Source organism: Hakea prostrata, chromosome 6 (assembly GCF_041222555.1).
Source record: "Hakea prostrata isolate BN-2017 chromosome 6, UWA_Hpros_2, whole genome shotgun sequence".
Classification (NCBI taxonomy): Eukaryota; Viridiplantae; Streptophyta; class Magnoliopsida; order Proteales; family Proteaceae; genus Hakea; species Hakea prostrata.
This window is the reverse complement of record NC_142605.1, coordinates 261,718-275,553: the sequence shown is the minus strand read 5'-3', so window position 1 is coordinate 275,553 and position 13,836 is coordinate 261,718. Positions and strand designations below refer to the sequence as shown.

Sequence of the window (13,836 nt, the reverse complement as noted above, 5' to 3'; positions counted from 1 at the left end):
AAGCGCTTGCTTCTACCCACTTGGTAAAATAATCAATCACCACAATAAGATATTCCCATCCGCCAGATGCCTAGGTGAATTTTCCCATAATATCAATTCCCCACGTTGCAAACGGGATAGGATCAAGAATTGACGTTAGGGTTTTAGCCGGTCTTTTTGATACTGTTGCATGAATTTGACAATTATTGCAGGCACAAACGTACTTCATTGTAGCTTATTGGAGCTTTGGCCAATATAGCCCAAGCCTCAGGATTTTGTGGGCTAGGGCCCGACCGCCCATATGTACCCCACAAATTCCCTCGTGAACTTCTACCAAAGCGGTTTGTGATCCTTCGGGACCTAAGCACCTCAGGAGTGGACCAACATAAGATCTTTGGTACAATCTTCCATTTAACAAAGTAAATCTCAATGCTCGTACCCGAATCTTTCGGGCCTCCTTCACGTCCTCTGGTAGCTTGTCATCCCGAAGATACTCTATGATCAAGTCCATCCAGCAGCGCTCAGTTTCGATATAAGATATTTCTTTTTCTTGATTGCTCAAAATGGCCAACTCTTCTATGTAAAATGAAGGGTCGAGTGTCTTTTCCTTGGCGTTAGCCAATCTTGAGAGTTCGTCTGCCATTGTATTCTCCTTCCTTGGGATCTGACACACCTTCAGATCTTTGAATTCTTTTTGTAATGCCTGCACAATTTCTTGATACTTTTGTAATCGGGGCTCCTTTATGCCATACTCTCCTTGCACCTGTTTAACTATCAGCTGCGAATCACTGTATATAGTGACATAAGCAATCGCCAGTGCTTTCGCCAAACATAGTCCGGCTATCAAGGCTTCATATTCGGCATCATTGTTGCTAGCCTCAAATGTGAATCTCAATGCATACCGAATGATAAAACCTGCTGGATTCTTAAGTAGAATACCTGCTCTGGCTCCATGCCTAATGCTTGAACCATCAACGTACATCTCCCACATGGTTGGAGTACTCAGTTCGATTTCTTCTTCTATTGGAGTCGTGGTTTCCACGACAAAATCTACTGACGCCTAAGCCTTGATTGCTGTGCGAGATTTGAAATTCACTTGGGATTCACCAAGCTCTACCGACCACGCCACCATTCTTCCCGACAAATCGGGTTTATGAAGAACTTTATTCAAAGGAAAATTTGTTAATACCTCGATTGGGTGTGCTTGGAAATATGGTCGAAGTTTTCTGGCCGCAATCATCAAACCCAAAGCCTATTTCTCAATCTGTGAATATCGTGTCTCTGCATCTAGGAGCACATGGCTAACAAAATAGATAGGCCATTGCTTCCTTTCCTTCTCTCGAACAAGAACTACACTTACAGTCGAGGCTGAAGTGGCCAAATAAACCTGTAAAGTTTTTCCTTTCTCTGGTCAGGACAACAAAGGTGGCTTTCCTAAAGTTTCCTTTAGACTCTTGAATGCTTTTTGGCATTCATCCGTCCATTGGGCTTCCTTGCTTCCCCTTAAATCCTTAAAGGCTTTGAAGAAAGGAAGGCATTTTTCTCTCGACTGCGAGATGAAGCGATTCAGCGCAGCTACTCTTCCCGTCAGGCATTGCACATCCCGAACAGTTTTTGGAGGTTCCATGTTAATCAAAGCTTGTATTTTGGCTGGATTAGCCTCTATAACCCTTTGAGATACCATGAAACCCAAAAACTTTCCCGAAGACACGCCGAACGCGCACTTCTCCGGATTCAGCCTCATTTGGTATTTTCGAACGTGCGACGCTTTTGACCTGCATATCGTCAACATAAGCTTCCATATTCTTCCCGATCAGGTCTTTGAGAATTTTGTTCACTGATCTCTGATAGGTTGCTCCAGCGTTCTTTAAGCCGAACGGCATGACCTTGTAATAGAAACTCTCACGATCGGTCATGAAAGTAGTAAACTTTTCATCCTCCTGGTTCATAAGAATTTGGTTGTATCCCGAATATGCATCCATGAAACTTAGGGTCTCATATCCGACTGTAGCGTCTATCAACAGATCTATCCAAGGCAAAGGATAGCAGTCTTTTGGGCAAGATTTATTGAGGACCGTGTAGTCAGTACACATCCTCCACTTCCCATTAGCTTTCTTGACCATCACTACATTGTCCAACCAAGTCGGGCATTAAATAGGTTCAATGAATCCCGAATTCTTCAACTTCTCAACTTCACTTCTAATAGCTTCAAGCTTTTCGATTGAAAAGTTTCTTCTTCTTTGGATCACCGGCTTGGCCTTTGGGTCTATTCAAAGCTTGTGTTTTGCCACCTGCCAATCTATCCCAGGCATGTCTTCAGCAGACCATGTGAATACATCTCTGTTTTTCCGAAGGAAAATCTTCAATTCTGACTTGAACTCCTCCAGCTGCTCAGATCTAATATGAGTTGTTTTCTTTTCATCCTCAAGATCCAGCTAGATTCGCTCCAATTTTTCTACTGGCTCAGGTGTGAAATCCAGCCCAAACCTAGCCCAAGGCACCCTATTTGTTTTGGGTGAAGAGAGACTTGTTTGATGTTAGACCCTGAAGTTGGACCTTGATTTCAATATTATTATCTTTGAAAGCCTTAGGAAGTCATGCCAGACCTTTCCCTTAGGGTAGATCTATAATGTCCGGCCTTATCCTAACCTTGACCCGGCCCGAAATCTGTTATGTTTGTAGGTCCGAAGACCCAAAGTGGGGTAAAAGAGACTTGTGGACCCTTTTGTTTTATGATTTAGTGTCGGAGCCCAAGCACATGGACATTGACAATGATGCCCCTCACTTTAGAGCATTGTCAGTGTTAGTTTTGAATCTGCACACCGATGAGGGGTGAATTAGTTGAAATACCTAATGAGATCCTGTGTGCAATAAAAATATATTTTATAAAACTAGACTTCTTGATGGACTTGTAGAAGAAAACCCCGCTCAATTTGACCCCGTATAGCCTTCCAAATCCCTGTCCGAAGTTGCTGAACCATGTCTGGCCAATCCTGCCTGCGCATTGAAGAAGATTGAATTATTTGAAGTACCTAACGAGCTCCAATGCTTGATACTAATGTATTTCTGGAAACTAGACTTCTTGATTGACTTGTAGGAGAAAACCCCGCTCGATTTGACTTTGTATAGCCTCCCGAATCCACTCCTGAAGTTGCTGTCATGTCTTGGTCGACTGCTTGGTCGACTGACAGTCAACCAAGCCAGTCGACCAAGAGTAATGGAATTCTAATATTCACTAAATCACTTCCCATTTTGCCTCTACCTTTTTGGAACTCGTGAATGAGGACCTAAACTAAGCTTTGGCACTCCAGAGAACGAAGTTGGACCCTCTTGGGCTTTTCTTGGTGTTTTTGAAGATCTTTGACTCCAATCATTTGTGTTGCACCTCAATCATCAGCTCAAGGTATGGATTCTCTTCTTTTTCTTCTAATCTACTCAATCTTCTATTAATTTCTACTCTTGGGACCATGGCTGAAGTGCTGCAACCTTGCAATCACTTGGCCATGTGCTTCCCCTTTCAATCCCATGATTATTACTTCATTCTTGCCATGATATACTCCCATCATGATTGCTTACATTACATTTCTATGATTTCTTTCAATTCAACCTATCCTTGATTCAAAACTGATATGTAGATGCATGCTAAGCCTAGATTAATATGGATTCATGATTCTAATTTAGTTCTTATCATTCCCTTAATTGGTTCCCATCATTCTTTACAATTTCAATCAATTCCAATCCGATTCTTGATATTTATCATATAGAACATAGGTCTTCGAATTGGGGGTTTTCAATTGGACCGTCATGAAATCTGGTGGGTAGTATCCTCATACTGTTATAAACATGCCCTCCAAGTTTCGTGTCGATCGGAGCACCGGAATGTCAGTTTCGGACCGAGTTTTCAATTATGCCCTGTGGTTAACAAGTCTTGGTCGACTGCTTGGTCGACTGGCAGTCAACCAAGCCAGTCAACCAAGAGCTGTTAATACCCCTGTACTCAGCCGAATTGATCCGTTTGAACCCCGATTCGATTGTTTTCTTCTCTGATGTTACTTGTATGTTATCTAGGGTATCAACACTGATTTTGGGATCATACTTGGTGATCATTGATTTTATTTGCGACTCGATTAAGGTAAGGACGGTTATTACCATAATTACATGAATTATGTGAATTATGCCTCTATGTTGGAAACTTTGTAGATTCACATTAATTGTTGTATTTCTAACATCATATGGCTGTTGTATATTCTTCAAGATAGTAGTACCATGTTATACATCACTTTGGTTATCATGATTATGTGTTCTTGTTAATTACATATGTGATTGATCATGCTATATTACATCTCATTCATATGATGAAATATCATTTATGTGTGATGTGATGGAATTGAGTATGTGATTTCTTAGGTATAACTTGGGATTGGGGAGTGTCCTATTGACGCTTCTGTCCTTGGGCATCGGAGGGAATAGTATGGGATGTTCTCCGAAGATGCCTATCGACGCTTTCCCGGGTTATTGGATGACATGTATAGGATTGTCTAGGTGTATGGTCAGGATATTTCCTTGTCGTATCAGACCCGAATCGGAAGGGTATTGAGACCAAACGACCCGTGGTAGAATATGGTTGAAGGGCGCTCAAGACCGGTATCCACTCCGTGAGAGGACTTGAACTATATTGCGGATACCCGAAAGGGGCCATTTATTGGTAGGGTTGCATATGGATAGACTTGGGCTTACGGGCACTCAAGACCGGTAACCAATCCTTGAGAGGACGTGAGAGCTTCCCGTTTACTATATGTGGATGACCAATAGGGTTGATGAGTCCGTAATCCGGGATTACGCTGACTCTAGTGTGAAGGATACCGGAAATGATCGTCGGGGGCGAGGAATGGAAGTATCTGGATCTGACATGATATGACTGAGTAGATGACTTGCATTGGGCTAGGCTTTACTGTGACATGCGCCAATACTCATACCAAACGGATGTGAGAGAGTGGTGACTAAATCCCCAACCATGGTTTTTTAGATAACTTTACTGAACTTCCCCGGGCAGACCCAAGATATCTTGTATGATTGAGGGGGAGTGACTGACGACCCAAAGAAGTATGGTGCTATGACTTAAAGCATGTCTACCTTAGAGACTAGTATACTTAGGGTTAGAATCATATATCATCATTGTCTCATATCATATTGCATCATGCTATGTTTTGTATCATGTAAGTTATGTTATTATGGAATGGCCTGCCTTGCTGAGTTCTTTTGAACTCACTCCTTTTTGCAACATCTTTTGTTAGACTCTCCTGCAGGTACTACCACTGTTGACTGTGACAGTCAACACTCTGAAGACCAAGTTGGTGACTCGTACCACATTGGTGGCGGTGAACACATTGATAAAGATTAGCAGTCCGAGACTGATATTTGTTAGGAGCAGATGTGGCCTGGCTTAGTTTCTTATAATTTTGTTATTTAGGAAACATTGTATAAGTTAAAAGAAACCGTAATTTAGTTTGATTACCTTTCCTTTCCCTTCTTTTAAGACTGGTTGTAACATTTACTTCATTTCGACCTACCTTCTGCTGTTATCGTAGAATGGGCTTCCCCCCTTCTTTTCACACTTTGACTATTTATCTTATTGGTATCATTTTCCACACTCTAATGTTCTTTGTGATCCTTCTGAGATCCTTTCTTGACTTTTATTACTAAACTATTTAAATATAATGAATTGTTCTTGCTTTTGATTAAATTATTGTGCTAAATGGATATGATCGTTCCTAAACTTGATCTTTTGGGCTGTGGATCACTCCACCGGGTAATCCAGATAGGGTACCCTTAGGGTGGATGTGACATTAGGTCTTTGCGTTTCTTCCTCATCCCGATCATCACATATCTCAATTGGTAATGCAGTAGCCTTCTTCGGGCCCTCCTCGTCCTTCAAGTAAGCTACGTAACACTGCCGAGAGATTCTCTGATCAGAAGACACCTAGCCAATTCCCTTATCAGTAGGGAACTTGATATTCATATGCTTCGTGTTGAGACCATCGCTCCTAGCTTTGTCAAGGATGGCCTACCAAGTATAACATTATACGCCGGAAGTTCTCGGACCACCAGGAAATTCACCTGAATAGTAGTTTCCTTGGGGAAATTTCCTACTAAAAGGTCCAGTTGAACCGATCCTTCCACCACTGCAGACGATCCAGCGAATCCATACAAATGTGTGGATGATGGCTCCATCAAATCATCTTTGATCTTCAATTTCCGATAAGCTTCGTAAGACAGAAGATCTATAGAAGAGCCAGTGTCAACCAATACTCTGTGCATTTCCCGACGTCCAATCTCCACCTTGATGACTATGGCATCGACGTGGGGTGTGCAAATACCTCTTTCGTCCTCATCACCGAAGGTGATCGAATTTTCACTGTTCGACCTTTTCCGCTTCTGCACCTCTCCAATTCCAACGAACTTTGATTTGGACTTCAACTTGCGAAGTGACTCCGGTTCGGGTCCCCCAAAAATGATTAAGATAGGAGATCGGCAAGTGCCGACCACTTTTTTTCCCTTCTTCGATTTGGGAGGCTCAACCTGGCGCTCTCGGCTTCCCGAACGATCTCTCTTCTCGACCGCTATTCTTGGCTCTAGCGGTCGTCCCTTAATGAAACTTGAGAGATGTCCTTGAGAGATCAATCTCTTAATGCCGGCCTTCCGATGTCTGCAATCATTAGTATAATGCCCATAATCTTTATGAAAACAGCAATACCTTTCCATGTTGCGTTCTCCGAGCTTTGAAACGCCCTTGGGAGGCCACTTCAAAATATCTTGTCTTTTTATAATATCCAGGATCTCCGACCGAGGAGTATTCAATGCTGTGTACTCCCCTTCATCGGGAGAACGTTGCCTCCATGTTGGATGAGGCCTTCAGGCCCGATCATTATTGGGTTGCTTAGGCTTCTATTTCTCCTCAAGAGCCTTCTGCTCTTTGGTGGAGGCCTTCGTGTCCCCCTGACGCACATCCAGAATCTCCGTCACCTCCGCTTGCTTTTGACACCTTTGCACCAGATCAACATAAGTGGTTGGCATGTCTTGAAGTAATAACTCCAAGAGTCTCCAATTCGTGAGTCCAGTGAACAAAGCAGTTTTAGCTACTTGTTCATCTAGATTCTCAATTTCCATAGTAACTTTGTTGAATCTTTTCAGGTATTCCCGAATTGATTCACTCTTCCCTTGCTTGATAGTAACCAGAGTTTCCTCCGTCTTTTTTATCTAGATTCCACTCTGGAAACGACCAATGAATTTTCGCACCAATTCCTCAAAATCGGCAATTTTTCCCGAAGGAAGATTTGAAAACCATTTATGTGCCGCACCGGTCAGAGATGAACCGAATACCCGCAAAGGATTTCGTCTTGAATTACTAGCCACAGCCATAGTTTGCTGATAATAACTGATATGGGCAACAGAATCTCCCGAACCATCAAACGAAGAGAAAGTTGGGAGTCGAAAATTGTAAGGAAACATAAATCCAGCAATTGCCTCCGCAAAAGGGGTTTTCCTGATGACCGAATAAATGTCATCAGCCATCTTCCCTCGGGAGAGCAATCCCAACCTTTGATAAATATTTACCAACTCATGGCCAATGTGAACCAGACGTCCGCCACTGGTCCGATAACTTTCTCGACCTAATCGTTTTGAGGTTGGCGAGTGAGTACATACTCCCCTGGCCAACCTCGTTGCGGACCCGGTTCAGCTTGATTGTGGTCGGACATACCGATCGTTTCTTCCGGGTAACTCCCCCATTCGCCGCTCTCTACCTCGCTCTCGGGAATTCCCACGCATGTTTGGGCCATAACTTTGGATTGTTTCCACTAGGAAGTTGAATGTCAGCATCTCGCTGAGCTGCCGCAGCCGCTGCTGCTAATCTAGTAACCATGACTTTCTGAAGTGTTTCCCACAGACGGCGCCAAATGATGCGTCCAAAATCTGCTCAGCCCTTAGATCATGTAAGAATGACCTGCAAAGCAATCGTTAGATGTGGCCCGACCATGGGGGTCGGGAGTCCACCTCAATGGCTATGTCAGTTGATGAACTGATCACAAAGGCTTTGACTAGATGTAGAGCGAAAGTAAGAATACGATAATTGGGAATACGATTCAGATACCTTCTTCGTACGTTGGTGATGTCTTATATAGAGTTTACCTACATATCCTACTCGTTGAATTCGTATGTGCCTTCTTTTGACGACTGTTAGATCCAAACGATTAGACCTGTTGGTGGGGTAACGGAAAACTTCCTCTGATCGCATGATCTTGATGCTATGATCGTGGCCGTTATTCAAGTTGACACGATCTTCCGTTCAGCAAGAGTTGATAACCGTCACCTTGACTAGTTATACATCCTAGGAATCTCGGTCTCGAGCATAGCTCCTGATAGCCGTTGTTTCTTCCTGAATACGCCATCTCTGAACCTGGTTGATTCGAGTCTGAATAGGTCGGTTCGTCCCCGACCGGGGTCAAGGGTTGAACCTCGGGCGGACCTGATTCAACAATATTTTTCCCATATCAGTCCTAAAACTAGTTTTGAAAAGAATGAAATGTCTAAAGTCCCTTACTCTAGTCTTTTGGGGTTTCTTATGTATCTTATGATATGTACTAGACCTGACATTGCTCATGTTATGAGTGTGCTGAGTCTGTGTATGTCCAATCCTAATAAAGAGCACTGGCTTGCTCTCAAGTAGCTCTTAAGGTATTTGAGAAGTATTGTTAATAAAGGTCTTGTATTTCAAGAGCTCATCTGATGACCTAGTTCTTAAAGGATATATTGACTCTAATTAAGTTAGTAATAAAGATAACATGAAATTATTATTTTCTTATTTCTTTATGTTATTTGGTAATTGCATCACTTGGAAGGTGCAACAATAGTCTGTGATTGCCTTGTCTACTATTGAGGTTGAGGTTGTTGTTGCATTTGAGTGTGGGAAGGAGTGTATATGGTTACATGATTTGTTGTGTGAATTGTGTGTTTTGAAGAAGAAACCTATTGCATTTACTGATAATCAAAGTACTATTTTCTTGTCAAGATAAGACTAAGCATATTGATATTAAGTACTTCTTCTTTAGAGAGAAATTAACTGATGGTGTGCTTTTGATTCAAAAGGCAAGTACTGAGCATAATCTTGTAGATTGTGGTACAAAGGCATTGCCTTTTTCCAAGTTCCTGCATTGTCTTGACTTGTTGGGAGTTGGAGATGTTATTTTTAGCTATATGTATTTTCTGCCGTCTTAAGTTGTATATTATTTGTTTTTTTAGGTTGTGGTGTGTGTCTTGTGGATATTTTGTGTCTTCTTCTTCTTCTTCTTCTTCTTCTTCTTCTTCTTCTTCTTCTTCTTCTTTTTCAGGTTTTGTCGATAGTTCTTTGGTCAGAGTTGTAGACATTTGAGTCATGGTTAAGGTCTTCTCTACCTGTTGTATGTGTGCCTGTAAGGCGTCTATTTTTTTGCATGTTAAGGTGTATGTTTAAGTATTTTGCATATTTTATATTTGCATTGTACTATTGTGCTCCTATTCTTTTTTGTCTTGTAAGAACACTTGGATGATTTTGGTTGAAGTCCAATCACTATATGGAAGAGAGGTCTTATAGATTAAGGGGAGAATTGTAGTAGGCTAATCTGTAATTTCAGCCTTGATATTGAACCATGGTTAGCATGGCTTGAGCCTTCATGACCGGCACCAAACCAACCAGTTTAGGCTGGGCATATATATACTTGTTTTTTGTTCATTTTGTAAGTTCAGTAATTTTCTGTTTGGGTTTTCTGTTTTGGGCTCTATTCTCTCTCCTCTCACGTGACCGGACGTTCAAGACTCTCCACCGCTGCTGTTGTTCAAGGTGGGTTTCCCCGACAACTTGGTGTGGTTTCAGGCGTGGATAACATCAAGTGGATCGCCGCTTTGAGCCCTCTCTTTACCATACATTTTCTCTCCAAAATCTGTAAGATTAAAACTTTGATACTTTAATATAATGATTGGTCTCCATCCGGAGTCCTAGAGATGTAGGCGTAAAGCCAAACTCCGTCATCATATTGTGGGTCTCTTCCTCTAGATTCTCTTTGCCATTCTTGCTTAATTATATGATGCAATCATAATTCATAACAAGTGATGTAGGAAAAACAAAAAGCAGGCACGTATGCCATTTTCTACTTAAAACAGATATCTTCTCCTCAGGAGTTCCCTTGTTAAACGACCATCTAAAGGATGGGTTCCTTTTTATTATAATTAGAAGAAGAATTCTTATTTTCCCCCATATATGATTCTCTCTCCTGCTCCCATAAAGGAAATTGAGGTCGAACCATGGTGGAGAAAAATAAACATTCGTACAAATTTTCTTTATGTATGATGCTATATTAAAAACTGAAAGAACTAAACATACTCAGGCAAGGAAACCAGAACCTGAGGGGGAGAGAGAGGGGGGGGTGGAACTACTCAATCCTTGAAACTCAAATTAATCAAATTCTGATTAATAATTGAAGAAGCTGGTATTTTATACTTCTCTGCTTCCCTTTCATGAGGAGCTGGAATGGACCCACTCCATGGTCATGCTTTGTAGATTGATCTTCAATTGGTAATACCATGAACTGAAAAGTCAATGACTTCATGTTCGCTTGCAGACTAATTTGTCTTCAAATTTGAGATCCAGCATGCAAATTCATTTATAAGTTGTATTAAGATGTAAAACCACACCACAACTGTTAATCCCCCAAGGAGGCCTAACCTCTTACAACTCAAGGAAAGCTTAAATGCTGGAATACTACAAAACAGAACATCTTCCATAATCCGAACCATGAAAAGCAAAATGGGGACCAAGTCATACGGCCAAGCTTGTCCCACGGGTTTCGGAAATAAGCTGCAAAACGACTACAATTGGTCCAGATTTCTTTAACTTAAATATTCCTACTCAAACTAACATTCTATCCCCTGAATCCCATCTACTACAGCTTCTAAACATGAAGTAAAGTTGTGACTGCCAGTTTCCTGCTGCATGCAAACCTCAAATGTAATAAAAGGAAACACTTAAAGACTGACAAAAGCCATTGACAAGTAGCCTTACAAAGTAGATAACTAAGTCAAGCATTGATTCAGCCCAAAGAAATTCAGATCTTAAACCCCCCCCCCCCCCCCCAACAGGGGGCAGCTAAAATATGTTTGGCTACATTGCAACCTAGGAAGATATGTCAATGGGTTTCCTGGACATTTGAGCAAAGACAACAAAGACCACTTGACTTTGTCCATTTTTAAGTTACAGCATTAACCAGTAAGCTCTTATGAAGGATATGCTACATACACATCTTAAATCTGGGATGAGGATTTAAGTTATCTAAAAAATTTCCACAACTTCAAGTACCTAACATCCATATCATTCCAACTTGCTGACAATTGGGTTACTTTTAACTTGGTTGAGAACTTGCCACTCTTGACCAGATGACATAGCCAAGAGTCCTCCTCAGCTCCGAGATTTACCTGAATGATTTCTGAAATCAAATGAACAGGCAATAGGGACTGCAATTGAGAAAAATCCCAGCCACCCTGGGTAACTCACTTACCCATTCTAAGCTAGAGGGGATAGTTTTTGAAGGAATTGAGCGAATCCATATCGACGTTGAATCCCCTCATCCAATTTTTCTAAAGATAACTTTCTTTAACGAAGGCAAAACATCAACAATGCTGTTCCAGATGCGAAAGCCCTTCTTGCACAAGACTTTTGGCACAAAGGAGATGAATTGGGGGAAATATTTCCCCTTGATCACAAGGACCCACATTAATGAGTCATCACTGAACAATCTCCAAGCCAATTTATAAAGTAAAGCAAGATTATGAATCCTAGCTTCCCCAAGCCCAGCACCCCCTAAACAAGAAGGTCTGAAAAGGTCCTTTTCCTAGTGATACCTGAAAGACTGATTGTGGGTATTTCCATTCGGTCGGTAAAAAGCAGAAACATCAAGAAAAGCTCAATTACAATAAGGGAAAATGGAATCACTTGTCGTCTACTTAACAACAACTAGTGACACTAAGTCTAGTATAACTGAACAATCCAAACCAAATCCTCATATAAGATGATGAAACATCTCTGATCATCAATAATTCCGTACAAAAAGGAAGAACAACTTCTTCCTAGCTTCATTTACCTATAAAGCCCCAAATAACAAAACAAAACAAAACATCACCTGTCCATATCCCTTACTAAATTTTCTTGGATTGCATGTATGCTTCTTGAAACAGCTTGGTCTGCTTCCGCATTAGCTTCATGCGCTTGAAGAAAAGACCAATTTCTTCATTTCGGAGCTCACGCCATTGCTGTTGCAGTTGGTTAAACTGTGAAATGCTCACCAGACGGAAACCTTGTTTCACAAAACTGTCCTCCATTCTTGGCATGCTCGTAATCGAAAAAGCGTTGAATGACTCGGCCAGATGTGGATACATAGACCAATCGTTTTGCTCTTCTTCCTTCACTGCACCCTTTGAAACGTCACCATTATCATTGACAGCATGATTAGCAGCGTGGGAACCCCATATTTGCTTGGACAACAGGAAAGATTCATGGTCATGACGTTTTGCGAAATAGGGGGCCTTGCCTTTTCCATCCCTGGCGGTATTTTTCTTGTACTTCTTCTTAAACCTTCTGATTTTCTCATACAATTGACTCCGGGAGACGTAGAAATGGATGGATTTCTTAATGAAATCATAAAAGGCATTCGCATCCGCAACTGCAGCTGGGTGAAAGACCTTACCTCTGTTGGAGTAGTTATCGAGCAAGCCCTTCAACACAGCAAGCTCATCATCTTCGGTCCAAATCCTCTGAAAACGATCCTGCTGTTTTTTCTTATCGTCGTTGTCACCAGGAGGTTTCTTTTTCTTCTTCTTGTTCTTCACAGTATCATCCTCAGGGATCCCAACGTCATCCTCTTCATCCACGGACTTGTTCTTCCTTTTCTTGGAATTTTTCTTGTCATCTTGATTGTCTGGTTTGATAGGTCGCTTAACTGGGAGACTAGTAGACTTAGAATGAGATACTGGTTGTTCTGTATCAGACTCTTCACCGTCAGAAGATGAGCTTTTAGGCGTTTGAACGGGCTTCTGGCCGGAAGAACTTTTATCGTCTTCTGCTTCTTCATCTTCATCGTCATCGTCGTCGTCGTCTTCTTCTTCTTCTTCTTCTTCTTCTTTTATATCTTCATCGTCGTCGTCTTCTTCTTCTTCTTCTTTATCATTGTCGTCTTCTTCTTTATCATTGTTGTATTTTTCTTCTTCGTCACCGTCCTCTTCTTCATTGTCGTCTTCTTCTTCTTCTTCTTCGTCACCGTCCTCTTCCTGCTGCTCCTCACATGTAGAAAACGCTGGGGGTCTTCAATGGGAGATGAGCGTTTTGGACCCATTTGGCCCTTTTCTCTCCTAGCTAACTCTTCTATGTTGAGTGAGAAAGCAAGAGGGCGGGTCCTTGCCATTGGAGTTTTGAACAGAAAAAGTGACTGGATACGAACTGCTGCGGGGTAGTATTTCTCGTTATATGTAAAGGTGACTAAGGGGGAGTTATCTACTCTCAATAACTTATAGTAGGTTTTTGTTGAGGTGTGCTATTGTTTCAAAACATCTTTGATAGATATATCTAGGTGAGTGCATCAAGTAACACCGCGTTTGAGTTTAGTTTTGGGGCTTCAACTTTTTTATTTTTATTATTATTTTTATTTTTTTTAGTAGAACACTGTAAGATGTTGGGATGTGGTGGACATGTATGGCTTTTACTTGTATCAACTAACTAGAATTCTTATAAAAAGGTATTAAGCGTGTGGGATGTGTCTGATCTATCATTAATCGATT

The 13,836-nt window shown here is 41.5% G+C and overlaps 3 protein-coding genes across 3 annotated transcripts in view; all 3 read right to left on the bottom strand.

The window, feature by feature from the left end:
- Positions 1 to 214: 214 nt before the first annotated feature.
- Positions 215 to 970, bottom strand: LOC149012067 (uncharacterized). Its single transcript, XM_089158984.1, has one exon. The coding sequence runs from the start codon at positions 968 to 970 to the stop codon at positions 215 to 217; it is 756 nt and encodes a 251-aa protein (XP_089015110.1).
- Positions 971 to 5,994: 5,024 nt separating this feature from the next.
- On the bottom strand, positions 5,995 to 6,741 carry LOC149012066 (uncharacterized). Its single transcript, XM_089158982.1, has one exon. It carries the CDS (start codon positions 6,739 to 6,741, stop codon positions 5,995 to 5,997), a length of 747 nt encoding a protein of 248 aa, XP_089015108.1.
- A 5,460-nt stretch (positions 6,742 to 12,201) lies between these two features.
- Positions 12,202 to 13,836, bottom strand: part of LOC149012065 (putative transcription factor At1g61730) — a 36,492-nt gene continuing 34,857 nt past the window's right edge. The window contains exon 3 of the mRNA XM_089158980.1: positions 12,202 to 13,095. Within this exon, the coding sequence (XP_089015106.1) occupies positions 12,202 to 13,095 (894 nt within the window). The remainder of the gene's footprint in view (positions 13,096 to 13,836) is intronic.